This window comes from Centruroides vittatus, unplaced genomic scaffold (assembly GCF_030686945.1).
Source record: "Centruroides vittatus isolate TY-2023 unplaced genomic scaffold, ASM3068694v2 contig_1768, whole genome shotgun sequence".
Classification (NCBI taxonomy): domain Eukaryota; kingdom Metazoa; phylum Arthropoda; class Arachnida; order Scorpiones; family Buthidae; genus Centruroides; species Centruroides vittatus.
The window spans coordinates 331549-356460 of NW_027121079.1; the positions used below are offsets into that span (position 1 = coordinate 331549).

At 32.6% G+C, this 24912-nt stretch overlaps 2 protein-coding genes across 2 annotated transcripts in view; one reads left to right on the forward strand and one right to left on the reverse strand.

Moving 5' to 3' along the window:
- LOC136969233 (zinc finger protein 271-like) overlaps positions 1 to 24912 on the forward strand; it is a 320380-nt gene that overhangs the window by 246365 nt on the left and 49103 nt on the right. The window lies entirely within an intron of this gene.
- The window catches only part of LOC136969224 (zinc finger protein 208-like), a 72753-nt gene that overhangs the window by 28798 nt on the left and 19043 nt on the right, over positions 1 to 24912 (reverse strand). Inside the window, 3 exon segments of the mRNA XM_067263313.1 lie at positions 18924 to 19048; positions 19251 to 19735; positions 19737 to 21651. Of these exon segments, the coding sequence (XP_067119414.1) occupies positions 18924 to 19048; positions 19251 to 19735; positions 19737 to 21651 (2525 nt within the window).

Consider the following 24912-nt stretch of genomic DNA (forward strand, 5'->3'; position numbering starts at 1 on the left):
GTCCTTTTTAAATCTGATAACAGAGTTACGTAGGTGAAAATTGTAAACTTTTCTACCGGAGGATTAACTGTACTCACGGGATTTTTAAAATTAAACTATGATTAAAAATTGCAATGTAAACGAATTTTAAGCATGAATTACTATGACTAATTATAAATAATACAATTGAGTTGATCGCCCTATTCGAATCGTTAAAACAGACAAATAAACAGTGTCGAGTTATAAGTTCATGGGATCAAGGCAAATTTGAATTAGGGGGCCTCGTGTGAAGTGTTGACTTCACATTTTCTGTTGGTAACTGAAGGGGAGGAAAGAAGTTCACCTTTAGTGGAAGTCCATTTATTTTATTAAATTTTATACAGTTTATGCATTATATTAGATTTATTTCAAAATTTCTTGTTTTGTTTCTACCTATTTATTTAGTATTTGTGAAGTGATAAAAGTTTAACGAGGGAGATTTATTGAAGCGCAGAAAAAAGTACGGAAACATTGACAAAACTGAAAGAATAAGATAGATGAAATAAAAGTGTCTAGAAAAGTGCGCGTGTAATTTATGGACAGTTCCTAAATATTACATTTATTATAAGCCACAGCTGAACTTATTTTAATTACAAGTAACAGAAAAATACAATTAAATCGTTAATAAGAACTAGTTGAAATGGATATTTTGTATGTTTTATATCATATGAATGGTGTGGAAGAATAGTTTACAAAAAGCCCTTTCAAAACCTTTTTATGTCCTGTAAAATATAATAATATTTACTTGCACGTACGAACGTTTTTTTATCTCTATCGAGATCTGCTTCTAATCTACGAAAAAAAAAAATTTCAAACTTTTGGTATTTTAAATTCTTTTGAGTGAAGAAATCTGGTTGTAACAAAAAAAGAATTTAATATTTTATAAGTAGAAAGGGTGAAATGATGCATACTGAGGTCTTCTTATTTTTACATATTCATTTGGTATAAAAATGCTGCAGATTTGGATCTAGTAAAAGAATTTTTATAATAAACCAATCAAAAGACATGCATATAAAATATCATTAATTTCAAGGAATTTATGAATTAAACGGAATTTTATATTTTAGTTTAAATATCATGTTTTTTTTTCTAATTATTTTTATGTAAAATTTAACTTTTGAGATAATGTAACATAAGTTTTTAATCATTTCAGATAAATACTTATACGAATAACAATTCAAATTTAAAAAATAACACAAACTGTTACAATTGTTGGAGTGATTCTGGTTATAACAGTGAAATAGGTTAGAGACTTCATTCTTTTAATATTTTATATATATGTTTCTAGCAATTAAAAAAATAGTGAAAACATAAATATAGATAAATTTATATTTATATAAATTTTAAGATTATCTTTCATAAACTTGTCAAATATTTTATATATAGTGTACATGAAATTAAATTAATATTATCAATATTTGTACTTCATAGAGTTAAGACAAACAGTTTAATTTATCAGCATCCTGGAACAGAACAAGTTCCAATTTAGTGGTTTTAGAAAATGAAATGTGATAGAATTCAATTTGTTTTTAATTATTATTATTTTTTATTTATTTAATAGTACAAGGGAAACTGTGTTGGTATGGGCATATTACAAGAGAACAAGAAAACATTACAATCATTAGTATCAATTCCAGTACAAAGTACATTAATATTAACAGTACATCGTGTAACAATTAGCCTGTTAAAAGAAAAAAGGAATAATAAAAAGTTTATATCAATAACAAACAAAATGAACAATAATAATGAGTTATATCCACAAAACAAATAAGAAAATGCACACAAAATGGCAGCAAATAGTTGATGCACACAAATAGTACTATAAAATAATATAGAGGAAAATTAAACAATTATCTGAAAAAATGAAATTATTAATTATAATATGCCCAAAGACGCCGACATAAACGCTGCCAACTGTCTAAAACTAAATCATCCACTAATTTACTATATTCACACTGCCTGATGGTGAAATTTCTGAAGAGAAGTATCTTAGTCTAAACAAATTAAGCTGCTTTAATTATTTATCTAAATAATAAAACTATAAATACAATGATATTTATTATAATCTTATAACAGTTGCTTATATGATTGAACTGAAAAATAATCTTCACCAAAACACCTTTGGCTGACTGACTGCAGAGCCTTACATTCAATTTCTAAATGAAAAGCATTAAATTAACATGAGTGTCACAGAATTCACAATAATCCATACAAGGAGCCATCATTTTTCTAAATACATTACATCGCACATATAACACTGCCAGTATAATGCAGAATGGTCTTTCTGTATTCAAATAGATCACCAACTCCCATTCATTAAAAACATCCAAATACCACTTATTATATTTGTAGTTAGCAGCTCTATCTTTAAACTCATTTATATAATTATTTGCCAGTCTGATTAAAATATCAGAGACATCAGTATCATTTAACATCATAGGATCATTTCGATAGCCGAAATTTTGCAACAAGGACACAATTCGATCTCTTCACGCTACTCTGTGAGAAATTAATAATACCGTATTCATTCGGGTATAAAAAGATCTCGTGTTTAGGACGATATGTGACTTTAGAGGTCAAAATAAAGAAAATTAGATTTATTAATACAATTCTAATTTTATTTCGTCTAATCACATAATATTATCAAATGCACATATTAAAGCGAACAATTATGTTTGCCTTAATACGTGAAGAATGGAAAACAAAGTTGAAACATCATAGTGCACTCTACCAGAAAAAGTTTATTTTTAGTGATTTAGAATGTGCTAATTTTCATTAAAAATAACAATTGAACTAATATAAAATAACTACATTTATAATCATTGCTAAGTGTCCTGTATTTCTCTAATGTTTTTATAAAGAGGGAGAAACTATTTTCTGCGAACGAATGAGATGCAATGTGGTTTTTAATTGATGGATGTAGAACTAAACCAATAAACAAAGGGGTGTGTGTGTTAATTTGTTTACAGTAGGTGCCAACTTACGATAAATAGATTGTAGACCTATAATGACAACACGAAGAATACACAGTTCACAGAAATTATTGTAAAAACGCAAAGAATTATTCATTCCCGCAAATAGTACGACCTAGTTATTTGAAGCAGTGAGAAATGAATAAAAACCTTGTCTTATATGCGAGTAAATACGGTAATTTAGCAGACTGTAAGTTTACTAACCGACTGTTTGCGAAACCATTTTAAATTATTTTTTATTATATTAAAATAAAGGACCCACCACGTCTTTATTAAGAAAATTATATCAAAAGTACAAAAAATTCCAAAAAGAATTAGGTTATTTACAACCCCTTCACAATTTTACGAAAGTACCGATGTACGTCCTCCCAGTCAAGTTGAAATTTGTTCTTCTATTGTCTTAGAAACTGTATTATATTTATAAATTTTGTTATCAACTGTTACTACATTTCGATTATTTAAATAAGCAATTGAAGCTCTTTTTCCTTTAGCAAAGTTATTAATTGTTTTCCTTATACAGTAATACCTTGACTTACGCTACCCGACTTACGCGATCTCGGAGTTATGCGATTTTCAAATCTCGTCCATCTGTCTTTTGTTTGAGCGCCACTCAACTCTTGATTATTCACTCTCCCCACACTATTGTTCAGCTTACATGTTCAGATGTGTCAGGCGGAATCGACGCATAGCTACAATTTATTTTTGTTATTTATTTCTGTGTTTGTTATTTTTACAGAGTTGAGAGACTACTATATCATCCAAACGAAGTTGAACTGATTCTTCTGCATCAAACAAGAAAACAAAAACTTTATCTTCGGAATGTAAAGTTAACATTATTAAAGACTTTGGTAAAAAAATGAAAATTTGTGAATTGGCAAAGAAGTTTTATCTACTGGAATCGACGGTAAAAACAATTATGAAAGGTAAAGAAAAAATTTTCGAAGCTGTGAAAAATGTTCAATCTTTAAATTCAAGCATCATTCCTAAACATCACGGTATTATCGCTGAGATGGAAACAATATTATCGAAGATTTCATTAACCTCCTCCCTCCCTTCCTGTGGACATCATTATGGACAGCCCCTTATAACTGAGGAGTAAAACTATGAATTTTACCCATAAATGTACAATTTGATAGAATGGAAAAAAAATCCATGTAATGAACCTAAATAAAAAGTGATGTCTAATGGTAGCTCATAATGATAAACTTATCATAAAAGAGTTTAACAATAAGTAAAATTGTATTGTTTATTCTGAACATTAAAAATATTTATTTCTTGTTATTATATATAAACAAAATCAGAATAAAACACAATGTGTTTCAAGTGAAATTGAGTTTTACATAATAGAAATTTAATGAGTTTTTCTTCTTTTGAGATATTTAAACATGTATTTTAGTTGATTCAAAAATATAAATAAAGTGTACTAAGTTTGACAATGTTTCTATGACTTTAGAAATATGTAAGTTAATTGCATAAAGACTTCTATGTGAATTTAACTAAATTAATGTATTTTTCTGGGCCATTAATGGACTTGCACCACTTTCAAAATTATTGAACTGTAAAGTTCAATTATTTTGCAATTAACTTACATATTTCTAAAGTCATAAAAACATTGTCAAACTTAGTACACTTTATTTATATTTTTGAATCAACTAAAAGGCAAACGTTTAAATATCTTTAAAGAAGAAAAAATGGACTTACACCACTTTCAAAATAAACGGTCTATATACAGTATATAACAATTTTTATTTCTTTTTGTTTTCAAGTTCTGTAACTTTTTAACTAGAAATATGTTTCTATCTACTAATTTATTAAAAACTGGAAGCATAATCTGGAAAACTAACATTTTCCAAGAAACTTTTGTTGTTTATTATTAAATACAATACTGTCTATATTAATTTGCATTGTGTTTAATTAACTTACCAAACACAACTGATAATCAAATAGATTATATATATACTGTATAAACAAATTTTATTTATACAAAAAATAAACTATTTTACAAAAGTTTCATTTGAATTTTATAATGCTTTATTTATGAATTATGCATATCAGAGTCTGTAATTACACACAAATCTCAATAAGAAATTAATAACTACATATTTCTCGTTCATTGAAAGCTTGTATTATTGTATTCCTAACAGCTGTTCCGCCTTGAACAGTCCAATCCCGAGCATCATCTCCATTACATTCTTCGGGCTGAATAACCATATCTAAACAAAGTGAATCATCCTTGTATAGTATAGCTATATTGTGGAGAACAGTAGCAACAATAATAACAACTGATGTTTCTAGTTTAGTTCAAAGACCAAACCTTAGAACAGGAAGTCTACTCTTCCATATTCCAAATAGTCTCTCTACTGTGCTTCTAGTTTCAATATGAGCAGCATTATATTTAACTTCTACATTTGTTGTTGGGTTTAAAAGTGGTGTCATCAAATATGGTTTGCAGGGATAGCCACCATCTCCTAGAAGATAGCATGTGACAGGAGAAACTCTATTCTCAAATTTCAGACATAATTCTGAATTATTAAATATTGTAGAATCATGTACTGATCAAGCCCATCTTGCTACTAAGTTTCTTATTAGTAAATTAGCATCACTGACTGCCTAAAAATACATACAGAATTTATTCATGTAAACACTCTGATAAAAAATAATATAAAATTTAACATACCTGAGGTATTGATTGAAAAATAACCTTTCCTATTTCTAAATAATTCTGCATTTGTTCCAGGAGATGAAATTGGAATATGAGTACAGTCTATAGCAACTATAACACCTGGAAACTTAGCAATATCATAAAATTTTTGGTTAATGTTACCTATGGTTCTAAGATGGCGGCTCGTCTCTGATTGCAGCAAATAGAAGAGGGGAAACAGTGGGGACGCACGTTCTAACCTAACCTATTCTAATAAATTACCATAATTATCACCAACAAAATTATTAGAATAGATTAGGTTAGGTTAAAACGTGCGTCCCCACTGTTTCCCTTCTATTTGCTGCAATCAGAGACGAGCCGCCATCTTAGAATCATAGGTAACATTAACCAAATTTTTAATGATTTTCCTGTATTCCAGCATAGTCGATGGAAATGCGATGTACTTTTTTGAAAGGCTCCCCAAAGCTTTAGATACAGTTTTAATTATCCTACATACGCTTGATTTCGATGTTGAAGTCAGACCTCCTACTTCGTGATAAAAGTTTCTAGTGGCATAAAAACGTAAAGTAATCAATAACTGCAATAGAGGTGATATAGGATGGTTTCTTCTTGTATTATATGATGGTAAGAGGTGCTTGATTTCGTCACATACATGTACAACAGTTCTTTTAGAAAGCCTATACCTTTTTATAAACAGTTGATCGTCAAACTTTTCAATAGGATTGGATCGATCACAAATTAATCGTCGTGGAATTCGAAAGTAATTTTGCATTATTTCGTTTTCATACACGTACTCTGCAAAGTAAGACAAATCTTCCGCCATGTTTGTCGAGATTAGTACACTAATCGCCCGAATTCGGTGGATTAGTTACTAATGCCAGATTACGTCTAATCTTAGAATGCAGTGGCGTGCCGTCATTGGAAGCGGTGGAAGCGCCCTTCCACCTTTCAATGACCTTCCCTTGTATTTTTTAAAATATAAATTTTCATATTTTAACGTACTTTGAATTAATTAAAATTAATATTTTATTATAACCGCATTATGTATCTTATTAAAATCTATACTATATGTGAAAAAAACGATAAGATTGCTATTGTATATTCGAATGTCAGTGGCGGAATGGAAGCGCTTACGAGACAGCTTTCACGGCCAGAATAACTGAATGGTGTAAAGTAGCCAGAGGGCATTGGCGCATGCGCTTTACAGAGCACCAACCTCGGCCGGTTTAGCTGGTGGAAACTACACACGTGTAACGCTTCCAACGGTTCTATTCCTTAGCCACTGTGTAGGGAGTTATCTGACTAAGTGAATTATTTAAGATTTAAAAAGTAAAGAGTAGTCAATGTTATTTCTATGTACGTTCTTTTGCAAAGTTATATTTAATTACAGTATAGTTAAAAGAAAATTATAATTATATTGACAGATTTTCAGACATAAAATCTTTAGAATTTTTATTACTTTTAAATGTTTTTCATAATGTTAAAATTATTAACAATATTTCCAAGCGTGTTTTTAATTCTTTAAATTAAGTAAATTTTATGGGAAATTTTTTTATTTTTCTAAATTACATAGCGAATCGCAATATTTATATTCGTGTCAGGACTATATTGACAAGTAACTCTTAGACATAGAAAGTAGTATTATAATTAATGTCGATCCGAACGAAGACGTAATAAAAGAATTATATGATTTAATATCGTTAATTTTTGCTGTACCATCTACCAGTGGGTCTTATGAGTGCAGTTTTTCGACTACGGAGCGAATTCATACATTGGCCAGGAACACTCGGTCGGAGGAAAGATTGTCGTCGCTAGCGTTGCTTGATAGAAAAAGTTCTTTTAAATACGTTGATGGAGTCGACGACAAGCGACTTTTATGATAAAGTAATTAACGACTTTGCGGAAAAATCGCCTAATAGAATTAGTTTATAAAAAATTAAAAAACAAGTTTTTCTATCATTGTTTGTATCGTATCAATTTGTATTATGTATGTATTATTTGTATTTTAGAATTAAAATACATAAATTGTTTATTTTTGTCATTTCCAGTATTTGTTTAAAACTTTTATGGAAATGTCACGTACCGGACGGGTCTGACCCGCCACGAAAGACTCGAAAAAACGGTTAATTTAGAGAAAAATGTATTAGTTTAAAAAACATAGGTAAAAGTCGTTTGTAGTCGGACACCCATTGTTTATATCAAACTGCCAGGCAGAAACCATAAATCGTGGAAGGAAGTCGTCCTAGGATCGGTGGAAGATCGAATTCGTCTTCGATTTTGATTTTTCTCACTCTCCAGGTAAGAGTCTCGTTACGTTTAGTAACGAGGGATCAACCACTCGGGAAGCGTGATTGAGGGAGAACGACCAATCAAAGTGGATGAAAGAAAGAACGGAGATTGATATAATCTCCGACAATCGAGGACACCTGGCACTCGGTTAACGTTCCGAATAACCAAAACGCCGTGTGTCGACGCGCAAAAAAACAGTTCCTCGTCTATTGTGCCAACCTGTAACCCGTGCAACTTCGGACTTAGACCGCGTCTCCGACGCCAACGGACGAAGTCTCCCCGTACCTTACGGACTTGTCAACGCCACTGTCCCGGGGCCACCTTCGATCGACCATCGAAGAACCACATCGACTCTCAGGACGTCTGAACGGCTGATTGTTCTAAAGCAAACTATTTTGTACATAGTATATGTTTATTTTATGTTATAATAAACGGGTTTTTGTCAGATACTTGTCGTCTTTGTCTCTACAGCCACCACCCATGTACGAATGGACCCTAGACCAGTACTGACGCGCAGTTAACTGATTGCCCCTGGAAGTCGGCTTCTTACAGAAACACAGCTTCCCTGTTATCAAATGTCACGGCACGCCACTGTTAGAATGGTGGAACGAAAAATCAGTAATCCTGTATTAGTGATAACCGTTAATCCTGCGATTTGCCTAATTGTCTGTTGGTGAAATAGGGGGTAACCAGACGTCCGGCTTTTCGCCAGAATATCAGACATTTGACTACTCTGTTCTCCATGCGGAATCACCTTGCGTAAGACATCGATTTGTCCTCCTTTTAGGGGTGTGATGAAAAATGTGTATAATAATACTAGTTCGATACTCACTTTCATTGAACAGAGGAAAATGATTAACGTTTCTAGATGGCCCAAACCACTTTGGCCATTTTCTTCGTTAAGACACCAAAGAATTAAGCAAGTGTTTACAAATCGTCACAAATGTTCATCAGAAAGAACGAAAGGTCTAAACAATCATCTTCCGACTTCCGCTGAATTTTTCTTTTAACTGGACGGAAGTTGCAAGTGCGGCTTGCGAGGTGGACGAGGTTTGAGTTATTAAAATTTGTTGCTGACCCCCTACAAGGAAAGACGTTTTCTTTGCAAGTTGCTTCGAGTGCCGACACCCACGTCTTCCCCAGCTCACTTGACGGTCTCTTAAGCTGGATGCACACATGCGGCGCGGCAAGGAAAAGCGGTGTCGCAAACGCATCTACGCCACGCGGCAGCACAACCACACAAGCGGCAGCGGCAATCAGCTTACATTTCGGCGCATGCGTTCAGTATTCAAGATGGCGAACGATACCGACACAGCCGCTATCCACCTGTTTACAAATTTTGTTTTGTACGGCTTGCTTTATTTAGCTTGAAGATTTTGTCGAATATTCGAACGAAAACTTTGGATTAGAGATATTTTCTTGGATCGAGAAAGAACTGGTGTACAAAATAGGCTTATTCCTCCATTAAGATCTCTCGATAAAGAATACTATTTCGAGTAAGATTCGGTTGTTTTGTTCTTTGAATTAAATTATATATGATTATTTGTGAAGAATTCGTGTTAAATTTATTATCGTTTCCTCTTTATTCTGATGTTTGTTATCTCGGTGAACCACGTCGAACTTTTCGCCATTAAAACACCACGTGGTTGTATTTTCTCAAGTGACTACCAGACGAACTCTTATTAGCTGATAGAAACGCGTCTTGGAGGCGGTCGCCAAAAAGATAAAATGCAACCAACTTTTGCGACACGAGAAAAGCGGCACAAAATCGACTTCTGCGGCGAGAAAAAGTGACGTCATTCTGCCGCTTTTCCTTGCTGCGCCGCATGTGTGCATCCTCCTTTAGGCATCGCTGAAGTTCTCTACCATACTTGTTCTCTCGTCGAGTTATTTCCAGAACTGCTGTTTGTGTAAGGACTTTCGCATCAGCAGCACACGTCCGGACTTGTCCGCTCGTTTCCCTGTTGCATTTTTTGAATTTGCAGTAAAAACCGAATTTAGCCAAATAACTCCTAATGCTTGTGAGAAATGTGAGGAAGACTTTAAGGTTTTCTATGAAAGAATAATACAATATTTAAGTGACAGATACGATTACTCTGAAAACAGTCTTCACTACAAAGTGCCAAAATTGAGTCTACAAGAGACATATTTTTTTAACAGTTCTCCGATGTGGTAAACGCATAAACCCGATATTCACAGAGATGAATTATACGAAGGGTATAAGTCGCAGCTGCTGTTTACCACCTCTGGATTATTGTCGGAACGAAGTGACGAATAATACTTGACTTCATGCATTCCTTGTCAACATTATAACTCTAGAATGAGTTGTCCGATCTTGATGAAATTTTCTAGGATGACTCACCATCTTTCATGGATGAACTGATTTAAATTTCAACTCTGAAAAATGAACCATTTTTGTAGAACTGGAGATCGCGTTTTTCTTCAGTATGGATCATTTTTGAAAGTTGAAATTTTAATCTGTTCATCCTTGAGTGACGATGAGTCATCCTAGAAAATTTCATCAAGATTGGACAACTCATTCTAGAGTTATAATGTTGACAAGTGTGGGTGCCGGGAGGTGGACGGAGTCGTGTTTCTCCTTTTTCTCGGCTAACAGGTCCGGGAGACCTGTCCAAGTCAAGATGGCGGCTCGGTTTTGTTACGCGTCACGCGTTATGCGAGTGCAGAAGAGGATGAGTCAGACGGTAGAGCGGCAGCGATACTCGAATAAAGGATATCTACAACGTATAACAACAACAACAATTTATTAAGACTACAGTAATACATACAAGTAGGGCGAGCTACTGTCGCCTAAGTTCGGATACGCGGAGGGAGAGTTTACACGACTTGGGGGGGAAGTCATACCTCTTAATCCGAGTCGATCTTGCTACCAGTTAAAGTATCCTCGGCAAGGTATTCCTTCGTTCGAAGTCGGGTTCCCTCGGGACTTGGGACGCACACACACTGTCTAATCGACCCTACGTAACCGACCCCTTTTCCTCTCTCGTCGCCCCTTTTATCGTCTCGGTCACGTTTCTCAGTTTCACCAACCAGCATTATTCGAATGTTGTTCATCATTATTCATGTTTTCTCCGTGAGAACCAAACAATAAAATATTTGATTATTAGCGGTTTGGTTCTGGCGGGTTCGAATTTTCACACAAGGAATGCATAAAGTCAAGTGTTAGTCGCTTCTTGCACGCATGTGTAGAAGCGTCATCTAGTGGTCGCAAAATATGCCAAGCATTAAAATGGTAATTTCGAAAGGTAAATGTTATCGCTAACTAGATACACAACAACAAATATAAAGAATCTTTATAGAATAATAAGTCGAATTGTTAAACACAAGATTGTGTTATTAACTCAATCACTTGGCTTTTGACTCCACCTTTATTTAGTTGACTAAATAAAGGTGGAGTCGAAAGCGAAGTGATTAAGTTAAAAACACGATCTTGTGTTTAACAATTCGAATAAGCAATTTAGCACAACACGGTTTCTCTACGACTGCATAGAATAATAAGTTTTAAAAAGTTTTCTTAAAAACGTAGAGAAGCAGCGATCAATATTGAGGGCTTTACGTTCCATTCTCTCCTTCGTCTTCCTATCGTTAGTACGAAATTTCAATCTCTAAATGGAGAAGCTGCACAGAGATTCCAGATTGAAATGAAGTCGCTCAAATTCATCATCGTCGATGAAATGTCAATGAGCAAGAATGCTTTACATTGTAAAGCATTCTTGCACCAACCATTGACATTTGACCTCCGCAACCTCCAGTGGAAATCGCGAAAAACATTTGGGAGGGTCGCTGAAAAATTGATGCCAGATCAATTTTTTTTCAAATATTTTATAAATTTACTATGAATTTATGTTTAGAAATAATAAAAATAACAAATATATAAAATACTTTTTACTTAAATAAATTGCACATATAAATAATAAAAAACAATATAAATAATTTAATACGAGCCTAAATATAATATTCATAAATTTGTGCGCTATTGGGGAATCTCCGAGTTCCACTCTCAGCCTAAACTATGAGAGAATAACATTGTCATTTGGTACGGTGTTCGCTAGCAGCGTTGCGTATGTAGGCAAGTCGAGTTAGAAATACACTAGAGCATCAATTATCCGAAAACCGATCAACCGAAAGCTTTTCAGTCGGAAAATTTAAATTTTCGCTAGTGCTGTGGCGCTGCAATATTTGGCTATGTCTTCGGCTACTCCAATATTATTTTAGTTGATATGCGTTTTTAGCTGGCAGCACTGGAGCGACCATGAGAGAGTACTTAACCCCTTCCTCCGGGATGTTTCCTACACGTACTCATTCTTTGGGGGTCCTTTGAAATTTTAAGTGCAAAAGGAGATCGCGGACCGAAAAGTTTCAGAAACACTGCTTTACATGATCGAGAGAAGATTGCGGGAGATAAACTCCGAGAAAGATGAGACGTTTGGCGGATTCTTTATCTATTTGTTTGGTGATTTTCGTCAGCTTCCTCCTGTTAAAGATACTCCTCTCTACTCTCTGAGTAGAGAGGAGTATCTTTAACAAGAGTCTTATTTTTTACAATGTAATGTCCCTACAACATCCCTACCTTGTTGGGACATTACATTACATTCGCATTTGATTCTTTTGAGAAGTTCATTGAACATAGTAATTCTCATAGACAAAATTGCACAGATAGTTCCTTCACAGATGTCTTACGACATCTAGCTTCGGGTGATTTCTCTGATACAGATATGAACATTCTGACGACAAGAAATCGAGCCTATTTATCCAGAAATTAACTTGATCAGTTCCAAACGGCAGTAGAGCTATATCCAACAAACGAGCAAGTTAAACAAAGCAACGAAGACTACTTGCAGTCAACTGGATGCCCTCTTGCTTATATAGCATCTGAAAACACTCAGATATTGCCCCGTCTTCATCCAATAATGACTCAGCTCTTGGTCTTTCCAAGTATTTGAATCTTTCAGTTAATGCCAGAGTCATGTTGAGAGTCAACTTATGGGTGCAATGAGGTCTCGTCAATGGTTCACTAGAAACTATACGCTACATTATATATGCTCTTAATGCTCGCCCTCCTGCTTTTCCTCTGTTTCTTTTAGTGGAATTGGCAGCTATCAAAGACTTTTCATATATGGTAGTCTGTTTCGAATAATCCCCATAAAACGCTCTTCGAACGATGGCAGTAAAGGGGAAGGTCGTCTAGTACCGGACACCTAAGAATTACTCATATTATAAAAAAAAATTTACGGCTCAATTGGTCCAGATATCATTCCATACAAAACTTCACTGTCTTATAAAAACACTTGTTAAAACTCATTTTGTAATATAAAAATATTAACCATTTTTTTACACTTTTTACAGTCATTATATTTTTACCAAATTCAATTGTGGAGAGAAAAATCTGCAAGAGCACTTTGAAGCTTTCGGTTCCACAAACAACTTTTTATTATTAGGCAGAGTTATTACTGAGAAATTTATAAAAGTACAAATTACAGATCATAAAGCTAAGTTAATACATGATAAGAATGGTATAAATGAGAAACATTAAAAAATTAACAGTTTGAAAATTTAACAATTTGTTTTTATGACAAATGCATTCTGTCTACTTTTTTTGGTAACACAAACTTCACAGTCATAAAACAAATTGTTTCCTTCGAGATCGGCGCAATTTTCGTGAACCCAATCTTCAAAAATCCTACACTGAATCCAGTCGTCTTCAAAGGTTTCACCACAGATGATGCAGTGAGTCTCTTGGTCTTCTCTCTTTTTTTTGAACTGATTTAGGCATATTTACTGTTTTCTTTCTTTGTTTCTCTTTATTTAGACGATTTTCTTCTAGCAGTTTTCTCTAAGCTGCATAGATTCTTTCTTTTTCTTCTTTTTTCTTTTCTTTCTTCTGCCATAGTTTACACATATTATCTCGTAAAACAAAAACATTTCGTCAGAATATAATTCTTATCAACCTTAAACTGTTTCCGATACAACCCGTAACACTTCTGTCCCATACAAACCGAAACATTTTCGTCCGATACAACCCGAAACATCATGGAACAAAACATCGGTTACCACATACGTATTAGTAAGCTTAAGAAGATTTCCGGCCTACAAGTTAAAGAACAATAAATGTTGTTTTCAACAATAAACAAAAAAAAAAACAACTTGTTTTTATTTTCACGCAAACTATGACAACCAGAAGTCGTCTTCGTTCCCTCAAAACACTTAAAAATACCAAATTTTCTGCCACGTGCCAACAATACTGCTGATTGACTAGATATGGCGGAACCTGAACTTTTTTTATTCACTTAACATTCTGGTGTCTTCACAGGTTTTGCCACTTGCAGTAAATTATAGAAACAACGCTTGTCCGATACTAGCCGCCGTCCGGTACTAGACGACCCCCCCCCATTGCGATCTCGTAGCCAGTTTTTCCTTACCTTAGCATACTCGATGACTATACATAAATCACAGTAACTTTTAAACAACTCTTCCAAAAATCAAAATAGATATAAGAAAAAAAGAGACAGCTATCGGTCTTACCTATGCTGCATTGAGTCGAGTGAAAAAAAATAACTGACTCAGTATTTTTAAAGAGTTACAATAAAAATCGCTACGAGTCAATCTGTAAGTCAAAGACCCATAATGATAGACCGAATTTCATGAGACGATAGCATAGCAATTAATTAATGGCTTATTTTGACCTTATATTTGTACCTTTAAATGATCCAATAGAAATCAAATATATTGTTGAGAACAAATGATTCTTTTTTCCCTCATAATCTAGAAAATAAAGGTGCGAGCAGCTTCGTTCTGACTACACGCTGATACAGCGTTACTTAACTAGTTTATAATGATAAATAATCCAGGGGTGGTAAACAGCAGCCGTGAAAAACGCTAACTGAAGTAATTTAATAACATTGACATAAAAATCCTTTTCACGATCAAAAGAGAATCAGTGCCTATATCTTCTCCATGGAATGTAGCAATGTTCATGCCTAACAAATTTTCTCAATAAAAACTTTACTATGAAGAAATGAGAGAAATCGTTCGAAAGTAGACTCTCTCAAAGCAGAACTCTAAATGTGTAATAACTTCACAGAAGAATGCCCAGTTATGTACAGAACACTTCTTGCCAACAACAAATTACTAGAAATGGCAAGCAAAAAATTGAAATATAAAATGTAGACAGCCATGAACTCACTTTTTTGATTTTTTAAATAAAATACAGTGGGTGATCGGTTAACGAACAAATCAGATAACGAACACTTTCGCGAAAGATTTTTATTAGTGATGTAACGAATAGTATATTCGGCCTCAGCCGAATACCGAATATTCGGCCAGGAGCGTGTCGAATGGCCGAATATTCGGCCAAACTATTCGGCTTGATTAACGCACATATAAAAATTAGCGCGCAAACCTCATCATGCAAGGATCGCGCACCCTGCTCTCTATTGGCCCGATGTCATTACGATTTTTTCTTCCAGTAGGTCTAAATTATTTAAATTTATTAATTAAATTATAATTATTAAAGTTAATATGAGATGGAGACTAACGTCTACCTCTAGTGCCAAATTAATTTATAATTTATGTAATAGCCGTAAATAGCCCGATATGATTCGGCAGTTGTTGGTATTTAGATGTAAGTTATAACTTATAAGTTATTTTATTTGCAATCGATCTTTTTAACTCTTTAATTAAGCAGTAAAATTTTATTTTTACTACGTATTTGTAGACTGAATAGTACCCTAAGGATATATACTTTAGTGGGGACATATGGTCTAGTTTCTCCCCAGTTGTTGAACAGTTCAAATATATTATTGGGGGTTTCTATTTGTAAAGTTTTGTGATATTTTGTTGCTATTGTTTTTGTCAATATTTTTAAAATTAACATGATTTCAAATGTTATCTTTTGCATATAATGAGAAATGCTCATTCTTTGCTTTATATATAAAATAAATTATATATTAGTTACTCATCTTCTAGAAATAAATAATTCTTTCATTAAATACGATAAGTTTCAATAAAACGTTTCGTAAATCATTTTAAAATATCGTAAAAAATATTAAAATATACAAGAATACGAATATAACATAATTAACTAAACAATAACATTAATGCCCCATACATTCTAACCTACACGCTATCAATGCCATAAGATATCGGGCTAGATAAAGGCTATAATATTATTTTAATTACGAAATAATTTACTAGAGTTAGACGCTATTTCTTATTAACTTTAATAATCATAATTTAATGTTTAGCGTTAATAAAAGTTTCCAAAATGATTAATTTACTGTGTTTTTGTTATTTCTTACTCCTGTTTTTAGGTATTCGGTATTCGGCCGAATAGTGAAAAATAGGCCGGATAGGCCGAATAGTGAGTAGTAACCGAATATTCGTTACATCACTAATTTTTATGTTTGGATAACGAACATCTCACATAACAAACACATGCCGATATCTGCTATTAAAGATCCTTAAAAGAAGTGGGAGGATGTCAAAACGACGGTCTTAGAATAACATCCAAACCCGTTCAGGTTAATAGGCTTGGGATCTCTACAATTACAATGCTATTAATTACTTCTGAAAAATCCTGAAGAGAGAAAAACAATCGACATTAGACAGATTCTTTAAACCTCACAAACGGAAAAAAACACGACTAATAAAAATGCAAGACTGTGTGTATATGCATTTTTATTATTACATGTAAATAAATGTAACAAGAAAGTACATATTTTCTACTATTTGAAGTTTCCAAAACGAATTAATGAAATTCACATAAAACCTATTGTAAATCGATAATCGATTAACGAACAATGTCTTCAAAACGAATTATGTTCGTTAACCGATCATCCACTGCACTGAATTTTTGTTTTCTTTCTCAACATTTGTTACTTCATGTACGATTTTCGTCGTTTAATATTATCACTGATTATTGCACATTCCATACATTTAATTTCCCGTATTTTATTTATACATGTATAAACAATGGAAAGCACGGGGAGTCAACAGGGTTCACGGAGGATACCCTCAACAGTGTACTCCCTTTTAAGCATTGAGTGATGGTCACCCTACATAAAATTCATCTTTCTATTCATCAAAGATGTATTAAAAAGACTCGTTATTTTGCCTAACGTAAACATAATGCTACGTTCTAGTGGCAGCGTCCAGCGACCACGAGCGGAAAAAAAACTTTACGTGCGTCCAACTCGCAAGCGACTTCTGTCCAGAGTGAACGCGTGTTGTTTAAAAACTGGCGGCGAGACGACTTCGTCAATTGCTTGCTATGGAAAATATAACAAGCATTAAAACTGTAAATTAGTCAGGTAATTGTTATCACTAACCAGATTTACAACAAATATAAAGAATCTTCACAAAATACGAAGTTAAAAAATGTTTTATTCTTAAAACGTTACATTTACAAAAAAGAATTATTAAATTACGTAAAACATTATTAATTAAAGTACGTACAACATATATACACAAGTTGTCTGTCATTCTGTTTTCATTTATGTACAAAATCAGCCATTTCGTTAAAAGCGCGAGCAGTGGAAGCGATGATCAAACTTGCTTGGTAGCTGCTTCCGGCACGTGCAGGTACAGTACAAGAGTCATCTGGTGGTCGCTATACGCTAAACGCGGTTACTCCAGACACGATCATTTGCTTGAACCAGTTTGTCAACTCCGCTTGGAAGCGCGTTCACGCTCGTAGACACTGCCAGGTAAGAGGTAACCTAAGAGTAAAATTGGTCAGGTAAATCCTAAATCTTAAAGTATAAGAACAACCGACACCACCGAGAGCAATAACCTCAGACTTACGCAACACAGAATATAAACGGCATCGTGAATGGCTAAGGAACAGCGTCACTACGTCACGCTCGACTTGAAGCTTTTTTTAATTCTTCAATCTTTATTTTGTCACAAAAAATATTTCGCCTTGCTTGGCGAGAGAATTTCCGGTATATTATAAATATATAAATGAAGGCACAGACTAAAGATACAGAGACTGAAAATTTCCTACACAATTTATGTTATCGAGATAAGTCACGTGATAAATTTAAATCAACCAGAATGAACAACTGTTCCAAACTCGGTTATAAAGATTGACATTGAATTCTTACAGTGTCTTGGGTTGAGATTTATATCATTCCTAATTACAGATATTTGAAACTGGAATATGAAACATATAGACATAATGACTGGAAATAAAAATAAGACTGTTGATCAGTTTGAAATTCGACTGTTGTTGTAAATTTCTTTTTACAAATGTCACAATAGAAATTAATCTGATTATTAAAAGTAATCATATACTTTTATAAAACCTCCCTACGCGTAGGTCTGTTCACAGATATTATATTGATAAAATAATTCGAGTGTATTTGTAAAGAAAAAAATTTTAAATGCAATTTCAGTTTAGTCTCTGTTTTAAATTTGATTTTACAATGGCTGCAAAATACAGATGATTCTCATGAACGAGTTGATGGCTTAATAAAAAACTTTTAATATAAACACCTTCGTTACATACCTGTTTCACAAACTTAACGAAGATTGTATTTATGATCTGTGTCCATAAAACTTCGGACAACAAAACGGTTTTATGTTAAAATGAACTTTCTGCTGATTAATTAAATTGCGTTTACTTTTAAATTCTTTATTACAAATATTACACCTTTAGATGTGAACTTTCAGATGTTCTTCTAGTGTGTTTCTAGTCATAAATGGTTTGTTACAAATATTGCATACATACATATTTTTATGTTTAGTAATACAGTGTCTGGCTAAGGCATTTGTATTAGTATAGCTTTCTTTACATGTCACAAACATACTTTTTTCTATCGCTATGAACAATTTTATGCTGTCCCAAAAAACCTATTGTTCTAAAATATGTTACATATGTGACAAAAATATTTGTATTCATTGCTGTGTATAAGAATATGCCGTTTTAAATTAGAACTGCGTAGAGAACTTCAATTACATACCTGACAAGTATGGTCAAATTGATTATTAATCACTTCATGACATGCCAAATAGTGTTTTGTTTTAATATATTTGTTACATATATCACAAGTATGGTTGAAATTCTCATTATGAACGATTTTATGAGCTAACAAACATTTTTTTTAATTTTTGTTTTAAACCTTTTGTCACATACCTAAGAAGAATAGTTACGTACATCAGTATGAGTTTCGTGATGGCTTTTTAGTTGCACTTTCAATTTGAAACCCTTATTACAAGTATCGCATTTAAAAGGACGTTCTTCACTATGAGATTGTTTATGGGTTTTTAGATCCTTTTTTGTTTATAACCCTTATTACAAATATCACATTTGAAAGGACGTTCTTCGCTATGAGTTTCTTGATGCCTTTTTAGTTGCACTTTCAATTTGAAACCCTTATTACAAGTATCGCATTTAAAAGGACGTTCTTCACTATGAGATTGTTTATGGGTTTTTAGATCGCTTTTTTGTTTATAACCCTTATTACAAATATCACATTTGAAAGGACGTTCTTTGCTATGAGTTTCGTGATGGCTTTTTAGTTGCACTTTCAATTTGAAACTCTTATTACAAATATCGCATTTGAAAGGACGTTCTTCGCTATGAGTTTCTTGATGGCTTTTTAGTTGCACTTTCAATTTGAAACCCTTATTGCAAGTATCGCATTTAAAAGGACGTTCTTCACTATGAGTTTCTTGATGTATTTTTAGTGTCCCTTTCTGTTTAAAACCCTTATTACAAATATCGCATTTAAAAGGACGTTCTTCACTATGAGTTTTTTGATGGCTTTTTAGTTCCTTTCTATTTAAAACCCTTATTACAAATATCGCATTTGAAAGGACGTTCTTCGCTATGAGTTTTTTGATGGCTTTTTAGTTGCACTTTCAATTTGAAACCCTTATTACAAGTATCGCATTTAAAAGGACGTTCTTCACTATGAGATTGTTTATGGGTTTTTAGATCTCTTTTTTGTTTATAACCCTTATTACAAATATCACATTTGAAAGGACGTTCTTTGCTATGAGTTACTTGATGCCTTTTTAGTTGCAGTTTCCATTTGAAACCCTTATTACAAGTATTGCATTTAAAAGGACGTTCTTCCCTATGAGATTTTTTATGGATTTTTAGATCTCTTTTCTGTTTAAAACCCTTATTACAAATATCGCATTTAAAAGGACGTTCTTCACTATGAGTTTCTTGATGTATTTTTAGTGTCCCTTTCTGTTTAAAACCCTTATTACAAATATCGCATTTAAAAGGACGTTCTTCACTATGAGAATTTTTTTTATGGGTTTTTAGAGTTCCTTTCTGTTTAAAACCCTTATTACAAGTATCGCATTTGAAAGGACGTTCTTCACTATGATTATTTTGATGGCTTTTTAGCAGCTCTTCCGATTTGAAACCCTTATTACAAATATCGCATTTGAAAGGACGTTCTTCGCTATGAGTTTCTTGATGGGTTTTTATTTGCCATTTCCGAATAAAACCCTTATTACAAATATCGCATTTGAAAGGACGTTCTTCGCTATGAGATTTTTTATGTCTTTTTAGATCTGATTTCTGTTTAAAACCCTTATTACAAATATCGCATTTAAAAGGACGTTCTTCACTATGAGTTTCTTGATGTATTTTTAGTGTCCCTTTCTGTTTAAAACCCTTATTACAAATATCGCATTTAAAAGGACGTTCTTCACTATGAGATTTTTTATGATTTTTTAGACCTCCTTTTTGTTTAAAACCCTTATTACAAATATCGCATTTGAAAGGACGTTCTTCACTATGAGTTTTTTGATGAAGTTTTAGATCTCCTTTGTGTTTAAAACCCTTATTACAAATATCGCATTTGAAAGGACGTTCTTCACTATGAGTTTTTTGATGACGTTTTAGATCCCCTTTCAGTTTAAAACCTTTATTACAAATATCGCATTTAAAAGGACGTTCTTCACTATGAATTATTTGATGGGTTTTTAGTACTACTTTCAGTTTAAAACCCTTATTACAAATATCGCATTTGAAAGGACGTTCTTCACAATTAGTTCTTTGATGAGTTTTTAGTTGCTCTTTCTGTTTAAAACCTTTATTACAAATATCGCATTTGAAAGGACGGTCTTCACTATGTATTTGTTCATGTTGCAACAACATATAGTTCCACTTAAATTCTTTTCCACATGTCTTGCAGGCATAAGTTCTGTGTATTCTTTTGTGTCTTTCTAGACAACTCTTACTATATGGAACACGCTTACCACAAATGTCGCAATACACATTTTCCCGCTGGATATTAGATTTTTTACCGTTTCTTGGAGATGACTTTACTCGATCCCCAGATGGCTGCACACGTAAATTCCTATGAGAAATTTCGTTTTTATTTCCAGTCTTGTGTTCTTTCATGTGTCTTCGCAAAAGAAATTGCCACAAAAACTTCTTATTGCAGGCTGTGCAGCGAAATGGTTTTTTTTTAATGTGACAAAACAGATTTGTTCGTAATATTCTCTTATTTGTAAAAGGCTGTTTACATAAATCACACGTAAATTCTTGTTTAGAATGAGATGCAAGCATAACCTTGAAGTATTTCCTTTTAATCCTATCTTGAATTTTATTCCATTTTCTACTTGAAGGAACGTATCTCTTTGTTTTGATATTATAATTAAAATGTTTTTCTTTTTCTGAATTGTGCTGAATATCATATTCTTCAATTTTCTCTTCCTCCTCAACTGAAAGTTTAAAAAATAACTTAATGAAGTATCTATTATATTTCAATGAACATAACATAGCTTTAGTATTAAAATATTACTGCTGCATTTATATAATTGGTAAAGTAAACCTATGTTTTTCATTCGAAAGAAAAACATCATTTATTTGTTCGTACTAAAAATAAAACATTAAATATCTTCTAACTATTTTAAAATAATCTATTTCGTTTATTTACGTTCGTTGGTAACCTTCGTCATTCTTAAATTTTTCCCCATTTTTTCGTCAATATTTAATGAATCACTGCATGACGTCAACGTTGGCGCAATGTGTTTCATTTGGAGTTCGAACGTCAAACGTGTAAAGTTTGAACTTCGGCTGCAACCTTTCTTATCTAATAAAATGAGCAAAGCAGTTTTACAATGAATCATGAAATTGAATAGGTGCGAAAATCTTTCCTTATAGAACTCCTCTTCTAGTTTTCACTTGGCTTAATTAATTTTTAAATGACACAGATCTTTAGCAAAATTAGTTAACTTCATTAGTAATATCTTTTTCAATGGACAAAATGGAAAGTGAAGAGTCTGGCTTATTATTTTGTTAATTTTTTCGAAAGTCTAAATAATTTCTACAAAATTTTCAAAACAATTCTAATATAATTTTCTAGTATATAGGTTATATATAAAATCATAAAATACGGATTTGTAATTTGTAAGTGTGTAACTACTTTCGTATCATTTTTCCGACTGTTATATATAACAGACAGAAAGTACAAAAATCGGTCCAAAAACACTCCCGAAGATTTATACATTTCTAAACTTAGGACATCTTCAAACGTCAAATAATGCAAACAACAAGTGGGTTTTATCTGTATGTATAAATGTTAGTGGGTGGGTGCGCACGATTTTGTTCACCATGTTTGAAACTTAATAACTCGTGGTCTTTTTTTCGAAAATTTCTGAAATTTCGCTGGAAAGTTTGATTATTACGGAAATTGAGGCTATTAAATTTTTCTGGTTAAAAATCAAGAGGGTCGGTAGAAAAAGAGGGTCGTGTGTATCTTTAGTAGAGTCGGACTTAATGATGATGTTACTCGTTATTCTCATTTAAGTTTTTTATATAAAACTCATCCCTAAGTTCAAAATTTAATTCTTTGCCTTTCTATAAATTAATGTAATACGATAATGCGTTCCACGGTGAGAAGTATTTTATGTATAATGTTTTATTCAAAGACAATTATACAATAAACATTGTTAAGGAGCGTGAATCATCACCGTTTTTTCTAGCGCAGATTGAACCAACCTGAAATGCGAATTCGATTTGCAGAAAACCAAAAAAATCAGATAATTTATCCGATAAACACACAAACAATATGCCAAATTCTTGGGCTATGCAAAGGCTATAATTTAATATTATAAATTAATTTGACTCGAGGTAGGCAGTTATGTTTACATCTCGTATTAAATTTAATAATTATAAATAAATAAATTCCAAAAATATCTATATAAAAAATTAATTTGGAATAGGTCATTAAATTTAATTCGAGATGGAAACATAACTGCCTACCTCTGGTCAAATTTATTAATATTTAATATGAAACTATAGCCTTTACGTAGCCCAAAAATTTAACATATTGTTTGGCGTGTATATTATATAACGGGCTATGGTTGTTGATGTTTATACGTAATATGTGTTGGAGAAAGTTTGAAATAATGTGTGATCACAAAAACACTAAGATGCTAGTGAACGAGTGCTAGATAAAGCTTGCGCAAAATCCGGGACTTTCCCCTTTCTGGCCACTCGTTATGAGAAAATTCGGTCGTTAAACGAGTCGTTTTTTCACAATTTATTTGGTTCGTTATGTGAAACACTCGTTATGCGAGACGCTCTTTAAGGAAGGTTTCACTGTATATTATTTCCGTTAAAGTAGATGGATATTAGTTCATCCAACAGAGTAAAAACATACCGACAAAAGGTGTTATCCAGTATTAATCTAATTTATTTCAAACTCTCCCGTACAACGTTCTTGGAGTGCGTTTTTTAAACAATATTCAATGGGTGAAGGCACCCTCTACTAATTTATACCATTGAGGTTCAATTAACCTTCTGAAATATTCTGAAGTTCTCTTTTGGGTGTTAATTTTTTATTTCTATATGCTCTTTAAATTTTCTTTTGTAAAGTCGTTTTCTAAATGTTAAACTATTATTTATTAGGTAAATTTATTAAGTTTATTCGTTATTGTTATATCTAGGTAATCAATCAATCAATTTTATTATTCGTAGAATGGCCACGGCCAGTTACAGAGGGTGTAGATTAGTTACAAATAATTATTTATTGTTACTGAGATGAACATCATCTAATCCAAATTAGACTAACATAACCAACACACGATCTATTACAAGCAATTTTTAAACTTAGTAGATTCAACACTAAGTAATTATTACTTTATGTTACAATCGAGAAACTTTTTGTCATAGACATACCAATTTTACATTGTAGTTTATTTTAGTATTTAATACTAGTGTGAAGTGTGAATAAAAGTGTGAAGTATGGATAAAAACCAGACTTGAAAATGTATATATTTTGTCAATGTCTTAACTTTCAAATAGAAGATATCCAGAGTTATGTAACTACTAGTCTAAAGTATTTTTTTCTTACATTAGTTGATAATAATGAATTAATTAAATTACCATTAAGTCGTTTAATTATTTCAAATTATTTAATCGACATAAATACATGAGCATAGTTATATATCCTATAGATTATGTCAATCTTTGCTGTATGGAAAACATCATACATAGCTCTTTCATTCGTACATTTAGATAGACAATGGATGTCTAAACTCTGTGCTAACTCATTTGCATCTTTGCAACTACAAAACATGTGAAATTTTGAAATTGTAATACGTCATCTTGGGGAGATACACTTGGAAAACTCGAGAAATTTATTGTTGATTAGTATCAATTCTTTCTTTAATCTGAGTTGAATGAGAAATGTTTTTACATTGAAAGCCAAATTTGTTAACATGTAGTTGTTGTTGAATGGATACTTTAGTATTATTTTATACCAATCAGATTTCTTCCTATTGTGTATATCTTCTTTATCATGTAATAGAGAGATTTCTAAGACACTTTGTATTAATTGTTGGCCTGGATGTTCACTTATCTCAGGTAGATTCATATTTTTATAGAAAACCCATAAAGATTTAATATTTTTGTAATTTGGGTTACCCTGTTTCTATTTTTTTCTTTAACCATTGATTTCCGATATAATTGATATAAAA